General features: G+C 48.9%; 1 protein-coding gene across 4 annotated transcripts in view; it reads left to right on the top strand.

Moving 5' to 3' along the window:
* The window catches only part of PIK3CD (phosphatidylinositol-4,5-bisphosphate 3-kinase catalytic subunit delta), a 53,897-nt gene that overhangs the window by 27,935 nt on the left and 11,316 nt on the right, over positions 1 to 14,646 (top strand). For all 4 annotated transcript variants that reach the window (XR_012155539.1, XR_012155538.1, XM_073316575.1 and 1 more), the window contains 11 exons: positions 363 to 584; positions 5,426 to 5,522; positions 6,006 to 6,136; positions 7,373 to 7,432; positions 7,766 to 7,933; positions 8,483 to 8,604; positions 8,767 to 8,910; positions 10,088 to 10,187; positions 12,840 to 13,018; positions 13,242 to 13,351; positions 14,101 to 14,179. Coding sequence is in view for 2 of the 4 variants with exons in the window: in XM_073316575.1 (XP_073172676.1) it covers positions 363 to 584; positions 5,426 to 5,522; positions 6,006 to 6,136; positions 7,373 to 7,432; positions 7,766 to 7,933; positions 8,483 to 8,604; positions 8,767 to 8,910; positions 10,088 to 10,187; positions 12,840 to 13,018; positions 13,242 to 13,351; positions 14,101 to 14,179 (1,412 nt within the window). In the remaining 2 variants the exon portion in view is untranslated. The remainder of the gene's footprint in view (positions 1 to 362; positions 585 to 5,425; positions 5,523 to 6,005; positions 6,137 to 7,372; positions 7,433 to 7,765; positions 7,934 to 8,482; positions 8,605 to 8,766; positions 8,911 to 10,087; positions 10,188 to 12,839; positions 13,019 to 13,241; positions 13,352 to 14,100; positions 14,180 to 14,646) is intronic.

Genomic DNA, 14,646 nt, shown 5'->3' with positions numbered 1-14,646 from the left:
CTACAGCTTAAGCTAAATAGTCAGGCTCAGTAGCCAAGCCTGTAACAGACTCATCTCTGTTGATCGGGCACAGAAAGGGACCTGTAGTACAAGCTTACTAGTGGATTAAATGAGCACTTTGCAATCATTAATTAAATCTGACAACCCACATGTGAGGTAGGAAGAGATCATATTAATTGTATAGATCAGTACACTGACACACAGAGAAGTTAAGGGACTTGACCAAGGGCTCGCAGAGAGACAGTGGCAAAAGATAGGAATAGCACCCAGGAGTCATGGCTCCCAGTTCTGGCCCTATTCTAACTGCGTCCCCAAGTGAAGAGCTCAGGACATTGTGATCCCAATGCACTCTTCTCTCTCAGTTGGTGGTACAGGCAGGCCTTTACCATGGCAACGAGATGCTCTGCAAGATGGTGTCGAGCGCCGAGGTGAATGTGTGTTCGGAGCCGGTGTGGAAACAGAGGCTGGATTTTGACATTAGCATCTGTGACCTGCCCCGCATGGCACGACTCTGCTTCGCCCTCTACGCTGTCATCGAGAAGGCCAAGAAGGCACGATCCACCAAGAAGAAATCCAAGAAAGCTGTAAGTGAGGCCCAGGAGGGGTTGGGGTGGGTGCTGGGCCATTCTCACCAGCTCCGTATGGCAGCGGAAGCAGCATTGAGCTAAACACTTAGGACTCTTGCTGTTCAAAGAGGGAACTTCAGCCAATAGAAAAGCTGCTGCCATGAAGGGCTGTCCCATTGCAACTGCTCCAAGGGGAGCAGGAAATTGGGGAATGGCTGCCATTATGATGGAGCTGTTCCATTGTAACTGCTCTGGGGAGGGAGGGGAGAGGAAATTCAGTAACTTACTCCATATTTAACTGCAAAGAAAGGGGAATTATTTTCATTTCCCTTTCTCTGCATTCCAGGGCTTCCTCATTTGTAGCTGAGGTTAAAAGTCATTATATGATGGCTCTTCTCTATAGTAATGTCTTTCATGCAAACCCTGTGCACAGCTAGTTTACCGCCAAGGGAGTGGGGGAAGAGAACAAACTCTGTAAGGAACTAGTTTACAGCCCAGGGGGCGTGAGAACAAACCCTGTGCAGAGCTATTTTACAGCCAAGCGGAGGAGAGAACAAGAGGAATAAGCAGGGAGCAGAAAAGATGTGTTTTCAGGTGACATTTGAAATGGGTTGGACAGGCAGGGAAGCACAGACACATTTAGGGAGGCTGTTTGGTGCAAGCAACAGAAGGGAAGGCCCATGGTGCTCATATTCACTTTGCGAGCTCCTTTTGTTCTCATACCTTCATCGCCTGCACCCCAAAATGACCCTCCTGTGATCCCATCTCTCAGAATCCTCTGTCTGCCATATTCAAGGGTGCATTATGCTATTTCGGCCCCAAGTGAGAAGACACAGGGTAATGTCTGTTGTCCCACATGAGGCCAAGTGTAGCATTGTACAGCCAGTGTACAGGAATGCGATAATTTTAATTCATAATATTATAGATCCAAAAGCATATTCTCTGCACCCAGGAATTGCACATTCCCTGGTACTATCTAGTCAGTAAACTTAATCCCTCCAGCTCTTTCCCTTTGGAAAGTTTTCTTAACGACCCCCGAAGGGCAAGAAACACTTTCATTTCCACGCAAATGCTTCGATTCTGTACAAAAGTTTGCAACCTCCTTGAAAACATAGGCACAGTCCCGAAGCTGAGAACCAGAGGCATGCAGGGTTCATCAGGCTGCCTTTGCAAGAGGATCGAAAAGCAGAGGGTTGATGCTGTTTGATCATAAGGTCTTACTGATGCCCCAGTCCTGCAAGTGCCTCCTGGCAGATGGGACCCCTGTGCTTGCACAGAGCCATGTTGGCATTGATGGGGCTTCTTGTGGGCAGAATGAATTGATGCTAACAGCGTTCTGTGCAGGTGTCCCATTTGCATGGAGGCCTGAGACTGAAGCACTTTGAAGGAGAGACTGGTTTTTTTTAAGTGGGGGAACCAATGCCTAGCACAGTGGAGCCCCGATCCCTGACTGAGGCCTCTGGGTGCTACCTCAGTACAAATAAAACCTGAGAGTCATTCAAATGCTGCAGTTCTGTGGATGTTCAAGAGGCAATATTCATCTTTAAGGCCATTGGGAAGAAATCTGGGCAGTTGGGTTAACTTAAATAACTCCAGTTTGGTTTGTTAAGTGCCAATGTTGACACAAGTACGAAATGATATAAACTGTCCATCAACAAGTTTAGGCTTGAAATTGGCAAAGGTTTCTAACCATCAGAGGAGTGAAGTTCTGAAACAGCCTTCCAAGGGGAGGAGTGGGAGCAAAAGCCTAACTAGCTTCAAGGCTGAGCTTGATAAATTTATGGAGGGGATGGGATGATGAGACTGCGTACGATGGCATGTAGTTAATCTGCAACTGCTAGCAGCAAATATCTCCAAAGGCCGGTGATGGGACACTAGATATGGGGGGCTCTGAATTACTGCAGAGAATTCTTTCCCAGGTGTCTGGTTGGTGAGTCTTGCTCACATGCTCAGGCTCTAACTGATCACCATATTTGGGGTCAGGAAGGAATTTTCCCCTTGGTCAGATTGGCAGAGGCCCTGAGGTTTTTTTTTGCTTTCTTCTGCAGCATGGGGCACAGGTTACATGCAGGATTATACTAGTGTAAATGGTGGATTCTCTGTAACTCGAAGTCTTTAAAGCATGATTTGAGGACTTCAGAAACTCAGCCAGAGGTTAGGGGTCTATTACAGAAGTGGATGGGCGAGATTCTGTGGTCTGTGATATGCAGGAGGGCAGACTAGATGATCACGATGGTCCCTTCTGACCTTAAAGACTATGAGTCTGAGCTGAATTGTTAGAGGCTCTTACCCATGTGCTTGTCCTGGTGATAGAAGGGAACCGGACTTTAGTGAGAGACTGCTGGTATCGGGAGGATGGGGCTTTGAATAGGCAGATTTGCCTGTGCATTTAGGTTGGGCTTTTCAAAGAAGTCCTTTAGGAGCCCAAATTTCATAGAATCGTAGGAGTGGAAGGGACCTTGAGAGGTCATCTAGTCCAGTCCCTTGCAGTCATAGCAGGACTAAGTAATAGCTAGGCCATCGCTGAAATTCAGTGGGAATTGTATGCCCAATTTCTTTAAATTCTTTTGAAACTCCCAGCCTTGTACCACAATCTTTCCTGTTGTCTAGCATGGTCCCTGGTCAGCCTCTTGCTTGCTAATAGCATTGTAACTGTTCTGAGATGCGATGCATGAACTAGCTGGAGAGCGCCGTTGGTCTCTCTGGACTGTCCAGAAGCAGGAAGGTGAGGTTGAATCACTTACTACCAAGAAAAGAGGCGAACCTGCGTGCTTACAGGAATGAGTCAGATTACTAGTGTTTTTCTGGTTTGTTCTCTTTCCTCTTTGAGTCATGCCAAAGCTATTTCTGCCCTTACATAGAAGATGTTGAGTCATTGCTTTCTGGACCTTATCCACTAAGTATCTCACTTTGTGCTTTGGCAGCCTCCACCATGTGTTTTGATAGGGACTTTTGTTGTTGTTTGGCTTCTCATTGTGGCCTAGAAGCTAATGTTGCAAACGTGATCATGCTGAAGTTACCCAGAGTCTGACTAAATCAACAAAGGGGCTTGGAGATTGTGAGAGGTCAGTCAGAAGTGTTTCATGTTTAGTACTCTAGGGAAACAGCTGACTTCCCCGCCGCTCCCATGAATTAAAAATCCCTTTGCCAGGACTGCTAGAGAAGCCTTAGTGTTTTCTTGAGAACGTGTCAGTGGAAGGATGTAAAGGGCTTATCATGGCTCCTTTTAAATCTGATAGATGCCCCCTTTGTGTGTGTGCGCACATTTGCACTGAAATGTCCCTTTCAGGCTGTGCTGATAATTTCATCTAAGATCTCTCCCCAGCTACCCTCTTGGGAGATCAGTTTCTGTGTGTGTTTTCTCTTTAAACCATGGAGGCTTCTGACAAGTCTTGTTTAATGCTGGTTCTGCCACACTGACCAAACTGTTTTGTTGAAGAATTGAGTGCAAACAAACTCAGCTTGCCAGTGGAGTTCCAAGAAGGCAGTGTAGTCTAATGGGAAGAGCAGCAGACTGCGAGTCTAGGGGAGATGGGCTTTATTATTGGTTCTGCCACCATCTCTGTTCTGATTTCTCCTATCGGTAAAATGAGGTTATTTATACTTTGCCACCTTTTGCAAAGTGCTTTGAGATCTGTGGGTGGAAAGTGCTAATTGTTATACTAAAGGATCAGCAATCTGTCCCTTCCCCTTTTATTAAACAATAACAATCCCCCTCTCCCCCTTGATCAGATATACCTGGCTTTATCTGCACAACCTGGTTTCTGAATCCATATTTACTGAATTGGTCCCTGTATTAAAGTGTCTTGGAGGGAACTGTAGAAATATACAAAGTAGCCAAGTGTAATGGTAAGACATGCCAGCAGATCAAGGGATGTGATCGTTCCCCTCTATTCGTCATTGGTGAGGCCTCATCTGGAGTGCTGTGTCCAGTTTTGGGCCCCACACTACAAGAAGGATGTGGAAAAATTGGAAAACGTCCAGCGGAGGGCAACAAAAACGATTAGGGGACTGGAACCCATGACTTATGAGGAGAGGCTGAGGGAACTGGGATTGTTTAGTCTGCGGAAGAGAAGAATGAGGGGGGATTTGATAGCTGCTTTCAACTGCCTGAAAGGGCATTCCAAAGAGGATGGCTCTAGACTGTTCTCTGTGGTAGCTGATGACAGAACGAGGAGTAATGGTCTCAAGTTGCAGTGGGGGAGGTTTAGGTTGGATATTAGGAAAAACTTTTTCACTAGGAGGGTGGTGAAGCACTGGAATGCGTTACCTAGGGAGATGGTGGAATGTCCTTCCTTTGAAGTTCTTAAGGTCAGGCTTGACAAAGCCCTGGCTGGGATGATTTAGTTGGGGATTGGTCCTGCTTTGAGCAGGGGGTTGGACTAGATGACCTCCTGAGGTCCTTTCCAACCCTGATATTCTATGATTCTATGATAACCCCTACTCTGAAGTCCTTGCCATGTGTGATCACTTCCCACAAGTGTAGGCACTTCAGTCCTGTCCGTGTGGCCAAATTCCAACTCCAGTAACTACATTCTGCCTTCTTAAATTCCCCCTGCAGTTTCAAGTGGGTACAGTGCTCTTCTTGCCCTAACTGAAGCATAATGATCTACTTGCTGTTGAAAAGCTGCTGGTTCCACCCCAGGGGTGGGTGCAATGGGTACTATATAGTGTTGGGTGTAATTTTACCTGCTCCAGGTGCTGGATGTGGAGATTTTTAGGGCTCTTGGGGGGCGGGGTTATTTCTTGATATTTGGGGGGGGGGCTGTTTTGCTCTTGCTCCCTTGCTAACCCTCTCCTCTTCCCATCAGCCAGCTCCTGGCACCACACCTGGTTCAATCTCCGTGTTCCCCTTGCAGGACTGCCCAATAGCCTGGGTGAATGTCATGCTCTTCGACTACAAGGACCAGCTGAAAACAGGAGAGTGCTGCCTGCATATGTGGTCGTCATTTCCAGGTACCAGGAACTACAGCTCTGGTCTCCTCCATCGGAGTGGGGACGGAGCACAGGAAGGGCAAGGGCGGCATCTCCTATTAGCAGCACAGAAGGAGCAAGAGTTCTTGTATTTTACTGACACTCTCTCTGCCCGCTGGTGGGACTGTTATTAAGTCTCTGTGTTACAGTAGCACCTAGAGGCCCCACCCAGATCAGGGCCCCTCGTGCTGCACGCTGGGTGCACATGTCATGAGAGACAGACTCTGCCCAGAGTGGCTCACAAGCTAGAGAGACAAGACACAGCAGGCTGGGAGGGGAAACAGGGCACCGAGAACTGAGGAGACATGCCCTAGGCCAGACAGCAGGTCAGTGACAGAGCTGAGAATAGAACTTGGATCTCCTGAGTCTCAGTCCAGTGCCCTGTCTGCTGTGCCACACGGTGCCCTCCCATCTCCCTTCACTGAGCTTTGGGAATCCAGCCTGAGGATCTTTTTACTTTTTCAGATGAGAAAGGGGAGCTGTTGAACCCCATGGGCACAGTCCAGAGCAACCCCAACACGGAGAGCGCAGCAGCCCTGGTCATCTGCTTCCCTAGCGTCACACCCCATTCTGTGTATTACCCATCCTTCGAGCAGGTAAAGGGTAGGGCATCTCTCTGGATGGGTCACCTTGCTTCCTGGTCTATAGAACACAAAGTTCTTAAGTGTCCCATAGAGCAGCATAGCAGGGCTGGGTGCAGGTAGCTGGTTAATAAAGGCTGCCAAGGACTAACTGAAAGCTTTGTTCTTATCGCCACACACACTGGGGTGGGTCCAGCCTGTCAGTCAGTCCCATCTAAGCCCCAGAAAACCTGCTCCGCGTAGATGAGCATTTGTCCGCAAACTGATTTACGAACTTTGCAAGCTGTGGTGGAAAGCGAGCTCTGCCTGCATTTCATCGGGGTCAGAACTTTGGGCTTCCTCTTTTGACAACCTCAGATTATCTGAAGTGGCTTTGTTCAAAAAGGAAGAGTTTCCCTATCACTAGTAGAAGCTTGTTAATGCAAAACCGCCTGATTCCAAATGAGGGTAAAATTTCAGATGGACAGTTGCAAGTCAGAAGTGAAGGGCCCAGAATTCTGCAGTGTTTACAGAAGGGCAGGTTTCTGAAAAGGCCTGTCTTGGCGTGAGGTTTGTGGAAAGGAGGGGAGAGACACGTAAGGGAAAATGAGTGTTGTGAGAGAGCTCCCAGCTGGCCAGCACTCACTGATAACTGAAAATGTGGTATGAGAAAGCTACATCTATTGCTCATCTCCACTGACCAGACATCTGGAGTGGAAACAGCTTCAGGAGAGAAAAGGAAGCGGGAATTCTGCTCTTGCTGGAAGAGATTGATAATTCCCTGCACACATGTCCATGACCGACTGTGTCACCACACGTGGCAGCTTGTACAAAACCATCTGCTTGGCTGGAGCACTTCCAAGAATCCATCACTGTTGTTGCTCTGGAGGGAATGGCTTGTGTTATCTTGGACATCACTGAGCGTGGCTGTGCCTCACATCTCTGCGACTGTTGACAGGCGTGCCATTCTCATAGAGGGACTCGAACCCTTGGCTTGCATGATTGCTGCCCTCTTGCCCATTTCTCTACCTTCTACTTTCTGCTTGGTGTAGTGACCCCTGGTGGTGAGAGCAGAACTGCATGGCTGATCACTACACACACTCCTGCTGCCGAACTGTCAGCAGGGCTTGATTCTGCTCTGGAGGGCTTGGGAACTCGCTGGGCTCTCATGAAGTGTAGCTGAAGAGCGGGTTCCCCGGTGGGCATAAAGGGGAGGTGGGCCGTGAAGAAGATGAAGGCAGATGCTTCACTTAGCCTGTATTTGTATTGCAGCTGTTGGAGTTGGGGAGGAACGGAGAGTACACCCGTGCCATACCAGAGGATCTAGAGGAGGTAAGTGTCTGGCATCATCCAGCAACCTGCTGTCAGGTCTGACAGGCCCTCCCTAAGGAACTACACACATAGGACTCTGTGGGTGCTTTTTCTGGGAGACCCGCCCCCTACCCCATCCTCACCCAGCTGCCCTCAGCTCTGCATGGGCCTGGCTTTCCTGGGAGAGGGCCCCCACAAGCTTTGTCCCATGTCCATCCTGGCTCCTTTCTCCACTTGGGTTGTGCACTCTAATAGCTCCCCCTGGGGCCCAGCCTTGCAGCATCTCCCAGGGAATGGAGCGAACTGCGAGGCCATTTCAAATTCAGACTGAGCCCCATATGTTCCTGTGAGCAGAAGCAGCAGCTGAGGGAGATCCTGGAGCGGAGGAGCCACACCGAACTCTACGAGCATGAGAAGGATCTGGTGTGGAAGATGAGGTACGAGATCCGGGACCAGTACCCAGAGGCCTTGGCAAAGCTCCTCATCATCACCAAGTGGAACAAACATGAGGATGTTGCCCAGGTGAGGCTGGGGCGGGTGAGGGCCATGGGTCAAGCAGCCAGCCCAGATAATGGACTTCGGGGACCCCAGTTGGGAAGCGGGACAGTGTGCAGCTGCTTTTGTCTTCCATTTTCCATTGGCCTTTGCTCTGTGCACAGGCGCATTGGGGTGTCCTCAGCCCCTTCAGGTCCTAAGATCCCAGAGCTTGTGGATTCTGTTACGGTGCAGGCAATATATGCTGTAGGGCTTTTGGGTTGGGACTTGAGGAGCTGGCTCCTGGTTCTGTTGGGTCCAATGAGACATTGTCCCCCCCGCACCATCTCTGACAAAGTCAAGGTTCTGCTGTGTTCTGGGCTTTGCAGGCTCTGGGCGCTATATAAGACACAGATGAAAACTGTCCTTGCCCCCCAGAGCATACACAGCTGCCGAGGCCAAAACTAATGCAACCTTTGTCAGTTAGCAAAGTGTTCCAGGCTCAAGGCCTGGCTCCTTGCATCAGTCTCTCTCGGTGGCCATTGTCTCCTCTTCCTTTCTGACTACTTGTTCCACATCTCGTTCTTGCCCCTGCAGATGGTCTCCCTGCTCCAGTCCTGGCCGGAGCTGCCTGTCCTGAATGCCCTGGAGCTGCTGGATTTTAGCTTCCCGGATCGCTATGTTGGTTCCTTCACGATCAACTCGTTAAAAAAGCTGACGTAAGTGCACACCACGGCGGGGAAGCTGTTGAGCTGCTTTCTGATTGGCTGGAAGGTGGCAGAGGAGGATTATGGGCAAATGCTTGAGCCTCTTCTGTAGACATAAGTACGGGTGATGCAGCCAGGGTGACGTCATCTTTGATCTTCCTTTTCCTTCCCCAGAGATGATGAATTGTTTCAGTATCTGCTGCAGCTCGTCCAGGTGCTCAAGTATGAATCCTACTTAGACTGTGAATTAACCAAGTTCCTATTGGACAGAGCGTTAGCCAATCGCAAAATAGGACACTTTCTGTTTTGGCATCTCAGGTAAGGAGCAACCGTGTTTCATTCTCTGCCTGGGTAACCAAGTAAAACCGGCCTTTACTGAAATCCTGATTGCGCAGGAGTGTGTGTATGTGAGAGAGAGAGGGGGGGACTGGGTTTAATACACGTATTGAAAGGCTTTTGATAAGTCTTACCCAGTCTCTTTCAGTTGAAGTATTTCTATGGTTGTGAGACTTCCAGGAGTGCAGTTCTGACTCTGAAAGTGACTGTCAAAATGGCATCCCAGGGTCCTCTGTGTGTTTCTTCTCTTGCTGATTCCATATCAAATGGGACTCATTTGACGAGTAACAAGATGTTGAGTACGATTTTCAAAAGTACTTTAGTGATTTGGGAGCTTAAGACAGGTTGATGTCCCAGAGCACTGAGGCTTCTAAGTCAGTTTAGGTGCTTTTCACAGTTTTACTTGTTGTTTCTAACTGCCAGCCTGGCAAATTCACCCTGGAATCTGAGAGGCAAGATGGTGGCATATATTTTTAGACTCCAGATTGCTGAGATTCTAAACATTCTGGGACAGACCAGGCCTGATCCACACCCAAAGTCGCACTAGTTTAACAGGAGGTATGATGTTCCACACACAGGGTTTAACTAAGTCAGTGCAACACAATTTCATTGGTTTAACTCTGGCTTGTGTCAGTTTAGCTTGCACCTGTAATGTACGTCGGTGATCCTGATATAAAAGTTGCATTTTCAGGGTGCGCTTTCCCTCCTCCTCTCTCCGCTCCCCATGAAGCCTTAGACACATCTCAGTGTATGCCCAGATTTGGTGACTGGGGGATGCTTCCACTGGGTGCCCTACAGGGGCCTGCTTTTTAGAAGGCAGGTGCTCAGCACTTTCTGAAAATCAGGCTCCTTTAAGATGTCTCAGGCTAGGCACCCGGGATCAGCAGTCGCTTCTGAAAATGTGGATTCAGGCTCCTCCAGGCCAGAACACTGAGGTGGCTCTCAAGAGGAATGCTTAACAAGTCAGTCTCCAGTAAGAAGGCTCGTGGCTTCAGACAATGGAGTTTTCTTTCGAACCCTCTGGGTTTTTTTTTTCTCTGTTACATAAAAAGAATCTAAATGGCGCCATTAATAATATTTTTCCTGTGCTGGTGTGAACAAGAGAACAAGTCACTAGCTACAGAGAGTCAGGCTGGCTTTAATCTCCCTCTCTCTATAGGTCAGAGATGCACGTCCCTGCAGTCGCCCTCAGGTTTGGCCTGATTTTGGAGGCCTATTGCAGAGGCAGCAACTACCATATGAAAGTTCTAATGAAGCAGGTAAGGGCTGCTCTGAGGCAGGAGGCCGACCGTCCCCTGCTCACAGCCATGTCATCTGTTAGTGTTTAAAGATTTATTTGCATTGCTGTAGTGCCTTGGAGCCTTAGTCACAGACTTTAAGGCCAGAACGGACCATTGTGATCATCTAGTCTGTCGTCCTGCACGTTGCGGTCCTCCACAGAACCTCACCCACTCCTGACATAAGCCCCTAACCTCTGGCTGAGTTACTGAATCCTCAAATCATGATTTAAAGACATTGTTACAGAGAATCCACCATTTACACTGGTTTAAATCTGCAAGTGACCCAGGCCCCACGCTGCAGAGGAAGGCGAAAAACCCCACGGTCTCTGCCAATCTCACCTGGGGGGAAATTCCTTCCTGACCCCAAATATGGCGATCAGTTAGATCCTGGGCATGTGGGCAAGACCCACCAGCCAGACACCTGGGAAACCGTTTCCTCTAGTAATTCAGAGCCCTCCTCATCTAGTGTCCCATCACCGGCCGTTGGAGATATTTGCTGCTAGCAGTCGCAGGTCAGTTACATGCCATCATAGGCAGTCCCACCGTACCATCCCCTCGATAGACTTATCAAGCTCAGTCTTGAAGTTAGTTAGATGTTTTGCCCCTCACTGCTCCCCTTGGAAGGCTGTTCTGAAACTTCATTCAGAGGATGGTTAGAAACCTTCATCTAATTTGAAGCTTAAACTTGTTGATGCCCAGTTTATATCCATTTGTTCTTGTGCTAACATTGGCACTTAACTTAATTAACAATTCTCTCTCCCTGGTATTTATCCCTCTGATATATTTATAAAGAGCAATCCTATCTCCCCTCAGCCTTCGTTCGGTTAGGCTAAACAAGCCAAGCTCTTTGTCTCCTCTTATAAGGTAGGCTTTCCGTTCCTCAGATCATCCTAGGAGCCCTTCTCTGCACTGGTTCCAGTTTGAATGAATCTTAAACATGGGACACCAGAACTGCACACAGTATTCCAGCGGAGGTCTCACCAGTGCCTTGTATAATGGGACTAACATTTCCCTGTCTCCACTGGAAATACCTCACCTGATGTGTCCTAGGACTGCATTAGCCTTTTTCGCAGCTGCATCACCCTGGCGGCTCTCTGGCTTATAGTCATCCTGTGATCAACAAATACACCCAGGTTTTCTCCTTCTCTGTCGCTTCCCACTGATACATCCCCAGCCTGGAGCCCATTGTATTAGGCACTGTGCAGACACCGAGCAAAAGGATGGTCCCTGCCCCCAGGGACTTAGTCTGGATAACTAACTAACATCAGACTGACAGTGATAATTCTTTTCTTTATGGGGTGTTCGACCCAGACTTCCCCTTCATGTGCAGTTTTGCTCACATCCCTCCCCACCACACACACAATCCGAGGTTTAGAAGTGAAGGTGCTCTTCTTCCAGCTGGGTTGGTCCAGAATGGATAGGACTTTTTGCAGACCAGCAGTACAGTGCAATGCAATGTTCACTAGTGAGGACTGAGTCCGATCTCCTGTGTCAGTTCCTGGTTCTGCTGTTGTCTCACTGTCTGATTTAGGGCCATGACTCTCTCTGCTTCACTTTCCCCAGGTTGGGATTATTTAAGCACTTGAGAAATCTGGGTTTCAGTCATTGGCTGACAGGGGCTGTAAAAGTGCAAAGCATTATCTGTGACTGTTAGACACAGCTGTCCCAGGAGAGGGCATGTGACTGTGATATCCAGGGCATAGGCCAAATCCAAGATGTGATTTGAAAATCACTTACCACTCTGGTGACCCACGGCATAAACTTCAGCTCCTGAGAGGTGCTTGCGCACAGCCAGAAGCCCTCAGTTATACTGCAGGATAAAGACATGTTAAATTTCCCCCCCCCGCACCCCCAGCAGCAGGTTTGGTAACTTCCCCTCAGCAGAGAGCGATGGGGCACTGCCCTCTTGGCTGGTGCTCTGATGAAGCTGCATTGTTCAGTTCATGGTGAACACGGAATTGTTTGTTTGTTTAAATTCTGGATGAAATGTTAGTGCTTATGATAGAGGAAGGAGGGTGCAGGGCACAAGCCTAGGACTTGGGAGACCTGGATTCAAGTGACCTCGGGCAAGCCACTTAGCTTTGCTGTGCCTCAGTTCCCCATCTGTAACGTGGGGATAATAGCGCTGCCGTCCCTCCAGGGCTGTGCTGAGGATCAATACGCTAAAGACTGTGAGGTGCTCAGGTACTATGGTGATGGGCCATGGAAGTACCTTAGATAAAGAGGAAGAGATAAATTAGAAGGACCCATAGGATTGTCAGCAGATCTAGCCAATGCATGTCAATCTTGATCCACAGCATATGTGTTCCAGTTCTGGGACCCCTACACAACTCTGCCAGAGCACTTCATGGCTAACCCACAGCCCCCTCTCTTATTGCAGTCCTGGGCCTCTACACTAACCCGCTATTTCAGGACTGAGTCCCTCCCCTGCTTTGCCAACATAAGCTCACTCCTGACCTGCAGGCTGTCCTGCTATTCAAGTTCTGGACTTCCATCGGGCAGCCACCCCCAAACATGCGGTGTGTAGCCAGTGTTCACTACGGGGAAACAAGAATGAAGCCAGCAGTACGTTCCCATGTGGCCCTATAAGCAGGGTTTCTTACTTTATTTTTTTTCCTCTGTCTGTGTCAGGGGGAAGCACTTAATAAAATGAAAGCCTTGAATGACTTCATTAAAGTGAGCTCTCAGAAGGCCACCAAACCACAAGCCAAGGAGATGATGCATGTGTGCATGAAGCAGGAGACCTATCTTGAGGCACTTTCCAATCTCCAGTGCCCTCTGAACCCCACCATTATTCTTGCTGAAGTTTGGTAAGGAGGATTGGTGCTCCATGTCCTTAACTGCCATGTGGTTTTTGCATTACTGTTTGGTGGAAGAGCCTAGGTCACTGGCTTTCCTGATCTCTCCCTCCCTGCCATGCTAGTCACTTGTCTGTTAAGAGCATTTGCAGCTGGTTTTGCATATGAGGCTCCACACCCCATGTCTGAGCGGGAAGAGACCCTGACTGATGAAAGGTTTCTTCTCTTTCTCTAGTGTGGATCAATGTACTTTTATGGACTCCAAGATGAAGCCATTGTGGATTGTGTTTAATAACGAAGAAGAAGGTGGAGGGGGAGTGGGCATCATTTTCAAAAATGGAGACGGTAAGTCCTACGAGTTCTGTACCTCTGATCGCCAGGGAGCATTAATAGATATAAAACATTAACGTGCAGTAAATGGGCTGGGGCTTGGTCTCTCAACCGTGTATCATTGTTAGGTAAGGAGGCTGCGGCTTTGACACCAGGATTTCCGATGGAGATCTAACAGGCTTTTATCTAAATAGTCACCAGGCACAGCTCTGTCATTCAGACTTTCTTGTAGCTCTGTAGCCCCAGTCGCTGTAAGGAATGAGGCTGGAGCTGCGTGGGAGCCCTAGGCTCTCATAGCAGGAGTCACTGCTGGGAATGGGGAAGGAGTGCTGGGACTGGAAGAGCTTTCAGGTACTCCTATCCCAGCCTCTGCCAGTAGGGGTTGCTGTAGCAAGGGGGTTCTCGCCATGGTGCATTTTGGCTCACTGAGGCTCAGTGATACCTGTGTTCAGAGAGAGGCTTTCTGAAATGCCCCAGACAGAGCCATGGGAACAGAGCCAGTGGCAAAATGAAATGCAATAGACAAACCTGTCCCGCTCCGGGGAGAGGGAAGGCATCTAACACTGCCAGGCCCAGTTGCGGTGACAGTGGGAAACTCTGCTGAATGCAGGTGCCTCCTAGTGGTCAGCTATAGAAAGTGAGAAGTATGGCAAATGCATCTTCCATATGCCTGTGCTCTCAAGAAAGCATTTGCTGAAGCTGAGCAGGAGGAGGGGGAAAATAAGAGAAGTAGAACTCTGTCTTCATTTGTAACGTCTGACCAGATCTCCGTCAGGACATGCTGACTCTGCAGATGATCCAGCTGATGGACGTACTATGGAAGCAGGAGGGTTTGGACCTGAGGTGAGTCACTTGTGCTGTGGCAGTGATAGTCTGCATTTGGACCGAATCACTTTGTCAGTCGTCCTATATTGCCCTACTAGGGAAAGGCCGAGACACAGCCCCTGTGCCGGAGTCTGTGTGGAGTGGGTTGTTTCAGGGGGAGGTAAGAGCAGAGGTATGATTGGGCGAGGGAGAAAGAACTTAAATGTCTGATATTGCAGCTGAAATCACAGTAGATGTGGGCTGATTGGGTCACAGCTGTGCCTAGAGGGAACCAGTGGGGCTGCTCTTACACATGAAACCAGCTGCTAGCCCTATTTAGGGGGCTAATGAGGGAGGGTGGATGGAGGAGGCAGAAGAACTGCAGCTCCTGCTCCCCTCCTGCTTACCCCAAGAACCAAAGGAACTCCTCCAGCTCCGTGTCCCATCACCTCTTTCCATCATTACTACAGTTATCGGCCCTGACATTCAGCATTGGCATGAGTAGT

This window comes from Lepidochelys kempii, chromosome 18 (genome assembly GCF_965140265.1).
Source record: "Lepidochelys kempii isolate rLepKem1 chromosome 18, rLepKem1.hap2, whole genome shotgun sequence".
In the NCBI taxonomy this organism is placed as follows: Eukaryota; Metazoa; Chordata; order Testudines; family Cheloniidae; genus Lepidochelys; species Lepidochelys kempii.
The sequence above is the reverse complement of the archived record's forward strand: the minus strand, read 5'-3'. Positions and strand labels throughout refer to the sequence as shown.